Here is a 13,300-nt window from a genome sequence, read left to right on the forward strand (position 1 = left end):
CAGTCAAAAAAGCTAGCAGTGTGTGAGGAACTATTAGGAAAGGGATAGAAAAATATCATGTCACTATATAAATTGGTGGTGCTCCCACCCTTTGAATACTCTATCTAATTATGGTTGCTCCATCTCAAAAAGGATATAGTGGAACTGGAAAAGTTTCAGAGAAGGATAACAAAGATGATCAAGAGTACTGAATGGCTTCCGTATGAGAAGAGACCAAAAATCTCAGGGTTGTTCAGAAAAGACAACTAAGCGGGGATAGGATGATAGAGGTCTATAAAATCCTGAATGGTGTGGAAAAAACTAATGCAGAAGTGTTGCGTTATTTACTCTTTTGCACAATACTAGAACCAGAGGCACTGAGGAAATTAATAGGCAGCAGATTTAATACAGCCAAGAGGTATCTTTTCACACAACTAACCTGTGGAACTCATTGCCATGGGATGTTGTGATTGCCAAAAGTATAACTGGGATTTAAAAAGAGCTTGATAAGTTCATAGAGGATAGATCCATCAATGGCTATTAGCCAAGACGGACAGGGATGCAACCCCATGTTCTGGGTGTTCCTAAACATCTCACTGCCAGAAGCTGGGACTGGACGACGGGGCATGGACCGTTCCATAATTGCCCTGTTCTGTACACTTCCCTTCAAACTTTGATATAGGCCACTGTCAGAGACAGGATACTGGGCAAGATGGACTATGGTCTGAACCAGTATGGAAGCACCAGTATGGAAGCTCTTAGTTCTTAAATGGTTCTTTCCCTTTAAGAATCATAATTTGAAATTTCATTCCTTTTGGTATTTAGAGTGCAGTACTATGCCTGCTGGCCTTGCCACTATAAAATGTTCATTGTGTTCATCCTGGCCACCATGGATGTAGAAGCTCTTTACACTAATATTTCAAACAAGGATGGACTACAAGCTGTCAGGAACAGTATCCCTGTTGAGGCCAAGGCACACCTGCTGGCTGAGTTTTGTGACTGTCCTCACCCACAACCATTTCAGATTTGGGGACAACTTATACCTTCAAGTCAGCAGCACTGCTATGGGTACCTGCATGGCCACACGGTATGCCAACATTTTTATGGCTGACTCGGAATAACACTTCCTCAGCTCTCGTCCCCTAGCGCCCCTCCTCTGCTTGCGCTACATTTATGACATCTTCATCATCTGGACCCATGGGAAGGAGGCCCTTGAGGAATTCCACCTGGATTTCAACAATTTCCACCCCACCATCAACCTCAGCCTGGACCAGTCCACACAAGAGATCCACTTCCTGGACACTACTGTGCAAATAAATGATGGCCACATAAATACTACCCTATACTGGAAATCTACTGACCGCTATACTTACCTACATGCCTCCAGCTTCCATCCAGGACACATCACACGATCCATTGTCTACAGCCAAGCCCTAAAATACAACCACATTTGCTCCAATCCCTCAGACCGAGACACACACTTACAAGATCTTTATCAAGCATTCTTAAAACTACAATACCCACCTGGGGAAATGAAGAAACAGATTGACAGAGTGAGATGGGTACCCAGAAGTCACCTACTACAAGACAGGCCCAACAAGGAAAATAACAGAATACCACTGTCTATCACGTACAACTCCCAGCTAAAACCTCTGCAGTACATCATCAACGATCTACAACCTATCCTGGAAAATGATCCCTCACTCTCACAGACCTTAGGAGGCAGGCCAATCCTTGCTTACACACAGCCCCCCAACCTCAAGCAAATACTCACCAGCAACTACACACCACACCACAGAAACACTAACCCAGGAACCAATTCCTGTAACAAACCTCATTGCCTACTGTGTCCCCATATCTACTCTAGGGACCTCATCAGAAGACCCAACCACATCAGCCACACCATCAGGGGCTCATTCACCTGCACATCTACTAATGTGATATGTCATCACATGCCAGCAATGCCCCTCTGCCATGTACATTGGCCAAACTGGACAGTCTCTACGTAAAAGAATAAATGGACACAAATCAGAGATCAGGAATGGTAATATACAAAAGCTAGTAGGCAAACACTTCAATGTCCCTGGACATTCAATAACAGATTTAAAAGTAGCCATCCTTCAACAAAAAAAACTTCAAAAACAGACTTCAAAGAGAAACTGCAGAACTAAAATTCATTTGCAAACTTAATACCATTAATTTTAGCTTGAATAGAGACTGGGAGTGGCTGGCTCACTACAAATGCAATTTTCCCTCTTAATTGATGAGGCGGTGTCAATATTATTGGAAGTGGAGCACATCCACCCTGACTGAATTGGCCTTGTCAACACTGGTTCTCCACTTATAAGGTAACTCCCTTCTATTCATGTGCCCCTATATCTACGCCTGTATCTGTAATTTTCACTCCGTGAATCTGAAGAAGTGATGTTTTACTCACGAAAGCTTATGCCCAAATAAATCTGTTAGCCTTTAAGGTGCCACCAGACTCCTCATTGTTATTATGGAGATCAGCACTTTTCTACTTCATAAGTACTTGTGCTTTAGATCTCTTTGCATGTATGTATAATTGCTGGTGCCTACTTATATGTGTGAAGAAAAAGTGAAACAGCAGATATTTCCAAGAATATTATGAATATACTGTTTCTATCATTCCTTATTCATTTAGCTCATAATATGTTACCACAGTAATATAGTTCAGCCAGCTGCACCCTTGTGGGATTATGGGGATAAGTGAGAAATTACTTTCCATGTTCAAAATGGCTACTGACTTACTGACCATGGTAAGAGGTATTGGGTCTCCTGAAGTACTCAAATGGGAATTGTGAACCTAGGGGCGGGCAGGGAGGCAGGCATCCTTTTAGGCTCCAAGGACATCTAGTGGTCCCGTATGCCCCGGTGTCCTGCTGCAGTTGAGTAGTCCCCCAGATAGGAATGAGTAGAATGCTACTTCCTATAAACAGCCACACACTAGACTCTCTTCACACATGACACAGTTAAGAGATTAATGAAAGGACTAATGCACATTTACTTCCAAGTCAGAGCCAACTCTAATGGGGGATCTCAGATTAGCATTATGTCAAAGGAGGGGTTATGTGACATGGTGCAACATTTCTTTTTTAACCATTAAATCCAAACAGCCTTAATTATAGCAATCACATGTATTGCAAGAGTAAATGCGTTAAAGGCCCACATGGCTAATCAACCCTTTACTGTCCTTCACGAAGAGAAAATAGTCCTCCATCTTCATCCTAAAGTACTTTCCAAAGTGGCAACAGAACTCCATCTCAATAAATCCATTAACTTACCAGTATTTGTTCGCAGACTTCATTCACATCCAAGTGAGGCAAAACTGCTTACTCTTGATGCAAAACGGGCATTTGTTTTCTATTCAAATAGGACCAAGGAATTTAGAAAATCACCAAAACACTTTTTTCATTTTGGGATAGTACTAATAAGGGACAAGCAATTATATTGCCATGTTTATCAGAATGGGTTAGGGCTGGTATAGAAAGCTACAAATAAACATTTGTTCTGCTCTAAGCGGGGTTTAGGTCACATTCCACATTGTATGTCTGTCCTGTCCCAACTGAAGAAATATGCAGTGCTGCATCCTGGGGTTATATTCACATTCCACAAAACACTGTTAACTAGGTCACTGGATCTAGCATCCTGGCCAGATGCTTAGTTTGCTGTGTACTACAGCCATCAGTTCAGACTTGTCTCTCCTTCCAGAGACTGTGGTACTGATTATGAAACTACCCCGTGAAGTGGGAGTTTGCAGAGGCATCGTGAAGGAAAAAAAGATGACTCATCTGTAATCAGTTCTTCAAATTGGATTGTGTCCCTGCTCAATTTCCCTCTTCCTCAGAGCCCTAATTACAACTTTGGACCTGGAAAGGCAGTGGAGCTAACTGAGAGAGCTGGAATGCCATATCCTTTTCATAGCATCACCTTCACTATAGTAGTTGCTCTGAATACCAAATGTGTGGAAGAAGGAGCTGTTGTCCCTGGCAGAAGGAAAAATCTAGAGCAGAAATGTCCAAGAAAGACCTAGATAAATATTTTATCCAAACCAACAAAATCCTTAGCATCTCAAAGTCAAAATGGGAATTTGTTCATAAGCTTGCGATTCCTGTACGAGACTGTTCCTTTAGATGGACGCTACACAAGTACGCTATTTCCTAATTTGAAGAGAGTAAAAGCTGTGGGACAGAAGTTGCTGCTTTACTAACATCTTGCTGTACATGTTCCTAGACAGTGTAATGGGAATATGTAGCTTAGAGCAGCTGTTTGTAGCACCCTCCTTTTTGTGACTAGCCATCCTCTGCCTTCCAAGGATGCGTAATCTCACATTTGCTGAGTTGTGTGTAGGTCACCGGTAACTACCTATGAGCTTCTTCATAGTCACCAGTCCACAGACACACACTCCCATATTTTGGGCTGATTTGTTCACCTCTGCTGCATGGCATTTGGTCAGTGGGTGACAAGGAGATCTGAATCACTTGCCCTTGATGTATTTTAAAATATCACCAGTCTACTCTAAGGCTTCTGAATTTCCTCTAAAGTGATGCTTCTGGTGGTGAAAGAAAGTCAAGCATGACATACTTTGTAACTCTTTGCCCCTGTGTTCAGTATTGGTTTCTTCCCCTCATTTGGTTAGTGTCAGAAAAGGGGCTCTTTTCTTTAAACTTAACCAACCTTAAAAAAAAAAAAAAACCCTCACCATTCACTTGATGTGTTACGAATGCATTCTTCAGACTTTCCATTAGGCTAATTCTGGTAAAAGTGTGCTGTGTGCTGTCCATAAATAAGAGTTAAAATAGGTTCCCCTCATAAGCACGTATTTATAGCATCCTTGAGCACAGATTCCATAAACTAAGCCATAATGGGGAATGAGGGGAGGACGGTGATGGTGGTTGTCTAGAACTTTAAGCTGCACTAACTTTTTACAGATGGCTTTAATTTTCACTCCAGCTCTGGTCTGTCACTGTTTTTAGCATTAAATGGTAGCTGCAGAAAAGAGAATGAAATACAAGCTCTTAATTGGTTTTTCATGTGTATGTTCCTGGAAATACATCCCTCCTGTGTACAGCTGTTTAACAAAAACTTACTCCCACTACCAAATTGAGCACTTGTTTTATATTTTAAGTTTTTTCAGTTTTTGGAGTGGGTAAAAACAGTGCAGGCCTTTTCTAATAAAACATTAATTGGTATGTTTATAAAATCATTGAACAAACATTCAAATATATAACAACTTTTATTAAACATTAAGACTTTTTAAACTCCATGTAAAAAATGTGATGTATTCTTTCTGAAATATAGTACAATAAAATAACAAAATATGGTAAATCCATTGTAACTGCTATCTAATAAATACATTGTTGTATGCAGTGGTGTTGTAGCTGTGTTGGTCCCACCTTGTCTTTGTAATAAACACATTAAGTACACAACCAATCTGAATGTGATTCACACTAAGTTATTGTTTCTTGCACATGTGTAAATTCTCTCTCTCTCTCCTTTTCTGACTCTGGGGTTAGTGATATTCAGGCTAGATAGCTGTACAAGCCTTGCTTAGGCCTTCTCATTCCAATCACTACAGAGCATTCATTTTACATTGAACAATGACATTCCACCCATCAAATCGGCTGTAGTGCACTTGAAACCTTCTTTCCCTTCAGTTCCCTCTGAAGATGTCAAGCTACCATCTAACATGACACTTGAGTGTGTTGCTTGTTCACTTCCCCTCCTTTCATCCATGTCTCCCCAGCAGTTGTGAGGGTATCATCACTACAATATTCCTGGTCAAACAGTACTCTAGAGAATTTGGGCTTCCCAAGCGAGAACCCATAGTGCTACTAACTGTACTACTAGTCCTGTCTTTAATTAATAAATAAATGAATAAAAAATCTTCCCCCTTAAACAGAAAGGATAGTTCAAATTGGTCCACACATTTTAAACTATTTTAAACTATCACCTGCTTGCATCCGAAGAAGTGGGTATTCACCCACGAAAGCTCATGCTGCAAAACGTCTGTTAGTCTATAAGGTGCCACAGGACTCTTTGCTGCTTCTACAGAACCAGACTAACACGGCTACCCCTCTGATACCTGCCTTATGATCGTAGATTGTAGAGGTACACCTTCACTATGTGTTCTCTGTTGATTTCACGGGATGGAAAAGCCACAGTGTGTGGTTCTGCCCTGTTTTAGTTTTGTTGACAAACTGGTACACTAATGTGCTTTCTCAATTTAAACAGTTGACATACTGCACTACAATATAGTCAGTGGTCTTAAACATAGATGTATTTTTATACAACTCTTTGAGCACTTATTTCATTGTGCGGAGAGAGAAGAATCTTTATCTTTAGTCTAATACAGAATAATTTAACAACATGTTTTTAATTTCTTTAGGCAATCAGAGTTTTCTTCATGCTCCGTTCACTGTCACTGCATTTGCGAGACGAGCCAGAAACTCAGTTGCCATTGACAAGGGAGGAGGATCTAATAAAAACAGATGTTCTTGACTTGAGTAAGTAGCTTCCTCCCCACCCCCAATTAATAGAAAGTTGCCCATCTCCTTTAAGGAACTGACAAAAAAAAAAAAAAGTATTCTTTGTGTAGCTGCATAATGAAGACTGATGTCTTCGTACTAACTTTAGCTTCCATTAGAAGTCTGCTAGATTGGGAACATGTCCCACCAGTGATGGATAAAAAGGGAATTAAAATATTAAATTAACAGTTGTACTTCATTTATTTTTCCTTCCTTAAGTCCTTCACTAGAACTTCAGCTACTTGAATACCTGAATAGGCTTTCTAGTAGAAATACTGTTTATCTTAACTAGCTGGTCCTGAGAGGATGCATTTTGTTCTTATTCTCTTGTGCTTTGATTTTTCAATTCTGCCCTTCCAAAATGCACACAAACAGAATTTAGAGGGCTAGAGAGTAAATACAACTACATCTGCTTTATCTTTCTGGTATCACTCTACCTGTGTCCCTCTTTCTTCATCACATCTCTGTTCTAACATTTAAAGATGGTAGTACACTGACTTTTTCTCCAATTGAACAGCACACCGACCTATCCCGAGGGGGTTTAAAATCTACAACTGCAGGTCAGTGCAGCATGCCCATGGTACAGACTCTCAGCCTTAACCGATGCCTGTATAGGAAGTTGAGAGTCAAGGTAGTCTCCATCGGCAGTATTGTTAGAATGAGACTTTTGGACTCTATTGAAGAAGCAGAAAACTGGGAGAGAAATAGAATCCAGTTATGTGCTCTTCAAAATTAGTTTGTTCTTGTAATTTCTAGTAATTGTTTTAGTAATTTGTGAACTAAACCTTAGGTACCATTATGTAACTTGTACAGTGATCTTTCCCATTTACTATTTTGAACAACGAGGTTCAATCAACTGTTTTTACTTATATGTGTGCATCTTGGCATATAAGGTTTCTGTATAAATCAAGCAACCTGCCACCAGAGTGATTCTGGCCTTAAGTCAGAGAAGCACAAACTGTAATAAACTTACTCCATGACTAAGATGCAGTGTAAGAAAGGGATATTTACCATGGTGTTAGTCTCATTTTTATAGTGTGGGGTGTCTTTTCATTAAATAATATAGCAGAATGTGTTGGGAAATATAATTTTGGTTTTTCCATCCTAGCGTACAAAAAGTATAATAAAAATGTCATGCATTCCATTTACTGTAATAAAGATTAAAAGAATTTAACTATCAATTTTAATTGATTACAGATAGCCAGTTGAGCACTTAACTGACAGTGTACAGGCAGCTACCTTATTAAGAATTTACAGGCAGTGCATCTGAATCTAATATTATTTAATACAGTGTAGCATGTCATAACTGAAGTAGATTCAAGTCTCAGCAAATAAATGAAGTCTATAGCATGCCATTTAGACAGAGGTAAGCTAAGGACAAGAGAGAACTGAAATCACATTTCTGACACTTTGGGCTCATAACACTGTAATGGTACACTTGATTGATTGATTTATTGGTCCTATTTACCACAGCATCTGTTTTTCCTGAGTTAAACACTTTCAGGTTGTTACGTTTATGTTCAATGGGACTATCTCATATGTGTTGTAAGGATATTTTAAAAGGAGAACTTTTTTAGCATAATTGATTTTGTGAGGCACAGAAACAAAGACGTGTTAATCACCTGAGTGAAGGAAACTCTTTGAACCCACAACATGCCCAGACTTTTCATTTAATCCCAGAGTTTGACACCAGCACTGCTGTGCAATAGCCATGAGTTGAAAGAGCATTCAGAATAAAAATATACAAATGACATCGAACATTCCACTTTATTTCTTAGTAATATCAACAGTTTATGTAAACCAAGCACACAATCCTTGGACACACCCCATTGGGTTTGTGATACAGGAATTTGTAAAGCAAAGTGGTATGCTTGGTGTGTTCATTTGGTTATCAATCTCATTTGAACTAAAATTGAGCAAAGAGCTCCTGGAGAAGTTTCAAGCAATGTTGATGATAAAACAACATGACAGACCCGATTTATTGAAAAGGGGATAGATGCTGTCCCAGTAGTTAACTAAACTGGATTACTTACTAAACACAGCAAAAATGTACTAGTTTGCATGTTTAGTTTCACTGGTAGTAACATGGAGGTATAGTATTTTAACAAAAGCTTAAAGATGACACACATGCTAATTGTGGGAGAGATCATATAGGGGATGACATATAGTAAGAAGTGGGTCTTTTTTAACTTGAGGTGTATATGGTAGTTTTGACTCGGTATATTAAATTAGTTTACTTTGAAAGGGCTAATTTGTACTTTAATGCAATCTTCATGGGGTATTCTGACAGAACAGAAAACACTTCATCAAAGTAGTAAGTTTTATACTTATAACAGGTGGCACAACCTACCATACTTCCTGTTGGATGCTGATGGAATTTGGAGATAATTCTGCCAACCGTATGAGTGAATGGAAACTTGCACTGCATTTGCTTATCCAGCTGGCATAAGTGGTTTCAGAGGCCATTTCTATCCATCTCTATTTTTTAAAAGGCCAGATGTACACATTTAAAGCCAATTAAGAGTGCATACATTTTGCCTTTCTTCTTCGCTGCAGCTATTAACATATGACACTAAAAATATCACAGTACAGATTTTGTATAGGTTTTGAGAACAGAGTTAATTATGTTTTAACAAAGTATTGCAAAAATCTTGGAATCTATGTAGAAACTATCCAAGAGGATGGATTTTCATTTTTGCAACATGCCCCAAATTTTTTTTCTTTTTAAAAAATGTAGTTTTTGTCTCAAAATATAGGGAGCACACAATGAACAGTTGTTAGATTGACAGGAAAACAACAGAATACTAGCTGAATATAGCTGATTATTCTCCAAGGAATTGACAACATAGAACTAACATAATTTCCTGTGTGTTCCTGAATTACACTTTTGTTCTTCTCTTGGGTCTGTGAAGTGGAATAATGAAAGTTTCCCATTGCAGAAATCAAGTATATAGTTTATAACTAACTCAAAATGCAGTTATGATGTAGCTGTCAATTTTGTTTGTGTGTTAAAGTAAATCAAATTGCAACATTCTTCTTCACTTTTAAAGTGGGATGATGTAGTTGTTTCCTGCATATTGATTATTTGATTAGTACCTGTCTCCTGCAATTTTTTTGCTTTCAGTAGTGGTCATTGATGTGGTTTAATGTATGTTCCTGTAATCTTTTCCTGTTTTTATAAAATAATCATAATCAAGTTATGGTACAGTACATTAGAATTGTTCTGCTAAAGTAAATAACTTGTTTAATATACTTTTCTCATGGTTTTTATATTCCCAAAACATCACACCCCAATATTTTTGCTCTTAAACAATTGTAAGAGTTGTATTATTTTCATTAAAATGCCTGATGGAAAAATAAATATCATAGATATTTCTTGGCAATATTAACTATATTCCTATTCTGTTATTTATTGATTTATTAAAAAGGCACCTTTTAGAGACTGCACTCTGTTCAAAAATATAACTAAATGTAACTTAAAAAATGTGCCTTTGACATAAATTAAAAACAAATCAAAGAAGTCACTTGTTTCTTTTGGGAGAGCAGTTATACTGTATTGGGACAGGTAACAAAGGATACAAGACTACTTAGGAGATTTTTTTTTTTAACAATGCATAGAAGATTAATCTTCACCTTTTATCTAGGTTTATCTTCTTTGTATCTATGTATCTTCTACATAAATTTCATAGACTTTGAGAAAGCTTTTAATAGCATTCACAGGACCAGCCTATGGTGCATTCTGCAGGCAAGAGGAATTGCTTTCCATATAACCAATGCCATGAAAAGCTCCTATTTCAACTTTACATGCAGCGTTGGTCACAATGAGCTCAGTTTTGAAGTTAAAACAGGAGTACATCAGGGATGTGTCATGTCTGCAGTCCTCTTCAACATTGCCATCGACTGGGTAATGCGGCGTACAACAGAAGACATGCCAAGAGGCATTAAATGGGCACTCTTCTCATCCCTTGAAGACCTGGACTTTGCAGATGATGTCGCTGTCCTATCACATACCCAACACCATATACAAGAAAAAACAACTTGACTCAATGCATTCAGCCAGCAAATTGGACTGAAAATGAGACAGATATCATGACTTTTAATATTACTTCACCATTATCAGTACGGATAGAGGATTATGTTCTCACCAATGTAGAAACATTCACATACTTGGGCAGCACTATCAGTCAGGATCATGGAACAAGCCAGGACATCTGGAACAAAATCAATATAGCCAGGAACACCTTCCAGAGCTTAAATACAGTCTGGAAATCATCAAAATACAACACCAAAACCAAACTCATGACTTATGAGAGCTGCGTACTTCAATACTACTTTCATAGTGCGGAATGCTGGGGAATGAGAAAATATGACATGTCCAAACTGTCTTCATTCCATACAACCTGCCTCAGAAAAATCCTCCATATCCGGCTCAGCACAATCTCAAACCAAGATCTATTGACACAGTGCAGCCAAGAGGATCTGAGCGCTATCCATTGCCAGGAGGCATTGGAGATGGATCGGTCATGTGCTTTGGATGGAAACTGATTCCATTATCAGAGTAGCAATAAGATGGACACCTGAAGGCAAGCGAAAATGAGGTTGCCCAAAAACAACATGGAGAAGAACTATGGAAGCCGAGCTGAAAAACCTGGGGCACAGCTAGGGAACCATTGAAAGATTTGCCAGAAACAGACAGGAGTGGAGGAGCTTTGTCACTGCCTTAAACGCCAGAGGCATAATAGGAACATCATGATGATGATCTTCTTTGTAAAGATGGTACATGTAAAAAGAGTGGGTGCTAGGTAGTGAACAGTATTGCCAAGACTTGGAGCTCGAAAGTCAGGATGTGATGTGAAACCCTCATTCCAGTTAAACCATGTGTGTATTCTCATTCATTCTGCTGGTTTCCATATCTATAGCTCAGAAAGCTCTCTGCTTGTCTCTCCCTAATCTGAAGTGACAAAGCTGCCATTCTGTCCCTCCCTTATTATTATCAGACATCCTTTTCCATCTGCTAGACCCTTCTCTCACAGCATCCTGCCTGTCACATTTCCCCTCCTTGCACCATGATAGCCTCCTGTGGACACAATATTCCCTTCACTCCTCCCTCCGAACGTTCTTCTTGCCCTCACTTTTTTTTACCCGAGTTACATATTGTGAATGAGGACAGACTGGCTTCCATGCCATTGGGAGCAAAGTGTTAATATCTTTGTTAGGGGCAACCTAACATCTGCCTGCAAAGTCTGTAATGAAATAGTAGCTTTCTTGGCAAAAGCAGCTTCTGTTTCAGTGAGAAAATGGGAGATGACCATTGTTGGTAAGGGAAGAAAAAATAAACCAACCCAATACCAGTTTCTTTATGGGATGATGAGCAGCTTGAAAACAAACATCTAAAATCACAAGACGTGACATCTTGAGAGTTGGGCACTCAGTAGTAGACACTTATAAAATAATTGTAAGACCCAACAGCCATCTAAAAGATGGCTGCAGGTGGCTGGTCATCTGAAACTGTGTAAGCACACTGCCAGAATATGTAAAATCTCTTCCCACACTCTCCATTCAGCAAGATGAATGGGAAACACATACCAAGAAACTGCTTCTGTTCTCAAGCCATTGGGTAGTCCAAGCAGACCACTTCTATCAAAAAAAAAAATCTCTACGTGGATCATTATTCCTGCAATTTCCAGCTCCCTGCTGACCAGCTGGCTGTGTTGTGAAGGGAGACTATTTGATTGTTTACACAGTTAAGTTTTGCACAGTCTCAGATTTATTGCCCTAAGGCACTTTCAAATTGGACTAAGAGAGGGATAATTGTGAAGAGATGGTAATTGGTTACCATTGGCGCCTCTGAGGCCGTCTTGCACCTTCCTGCTTGCTCCAATAAGAGGAGTTCCATTTTTATCCCCTGAACCAACTAAGCGTCTGGTAAGATGCACCAATTGAAGACTGGGGAGCCCACCTCAGTCAAGTCCAGACACAAGCTCTTTGGTTGCCCCAGGAAGTTTCACTTCACATAAACATGCTAGCGCTCTGAGCTATTCATTGGACCTGCGAGATGTTTGTCCACCATTGAGAACCAAGTGGTACAAGTTCTTATAGACAAAACCGCTGCCATGTTCTCTCAGAAGAAGCAGGGAGGCGAAAAATTGCCTCAACCATGCCAGGAGGCTATTCTCCTATGGAATTTATGCATTTATCAGCATTTCCCTGAAGGACTGCATTTCACCTTCCAGGACTGAGAAACACACTTTCAGATTCCCTCATAGACCAACACAAGTGGTCAGTCATGAATGATGATGTTCTCCAGATTTTCCACCGCTGTGGGGTACTCAGTAATAGACTTGTTTGTGACCAACCTGAACAGCAAATGCACCAAGATGTTGCTCCAAGGCAGATTGCAGTCTGGACTCCATCACAGATGCCTTTCTTTTTGCATGGTCCAATCATCTCCTCTATGCATTTCTTCCAGTTCCTCTGATTCTGAGGGTACTTCCGAAGCTGAAGTGAGACAAAGCATCATTAATATTTATTGCACCAGCATGGCCAAGACTATATTGTTTCACAGATCTGCATCAGCTTTCTGTCTAGTCATAGATAACTTTTACCACTAGTTGGGGATCTTGTGTCTCAGAACCAGGGCAAGTCTCTATATCCTAACCTCAAATCTCTCCACCTTATGACATGGATGATCTCTGGTTGAATACGAATGAGAAACTGTGCTCCCAAGTGGTGCAACCCATCTTGTTGAGCAACAGAGAAAAATCCATTAAAAC

The 13,300-nt window shown here is 39.5% G+C and overlaps 1 protein-coding gene across 1 annotated transcript in view; it reads left to right on the plus strand.

Moving 5' to 3' along the window:
- The window catches only part of CLEC16A (C-type lectin domain containing 16A), a 182,067-nt gene that overhangs the window by 79,427 nt on the left and 89,340 nt on the right, over positions 1-13,300 (plus strand). Inside the window, exon 19 of the mRNA XM_039490309.1 lies at positions 6,389-6,506. Coding sequence (XP_039346243.1) covers positions 6,389-6,506 — 118 coding nt within the window. The remainder of the gene's footprint in view (positions 1-6,388; positions 6,507-13,300) is intronic.

This window comes from Mauremys reevesii, linkage group 10 (assembly GCF_016161935.1).
Source record: "Mauremys reevesii isolate NIE-2019 linkage group 10, ASM1616193v1, whole genome shotgun sequence".
Classification (NCBI taxonomy): Eukaryota; Metazoa; Chordata; order Testudines; family Geoemydidae; genus Mauremys; species Mauremys reevesii.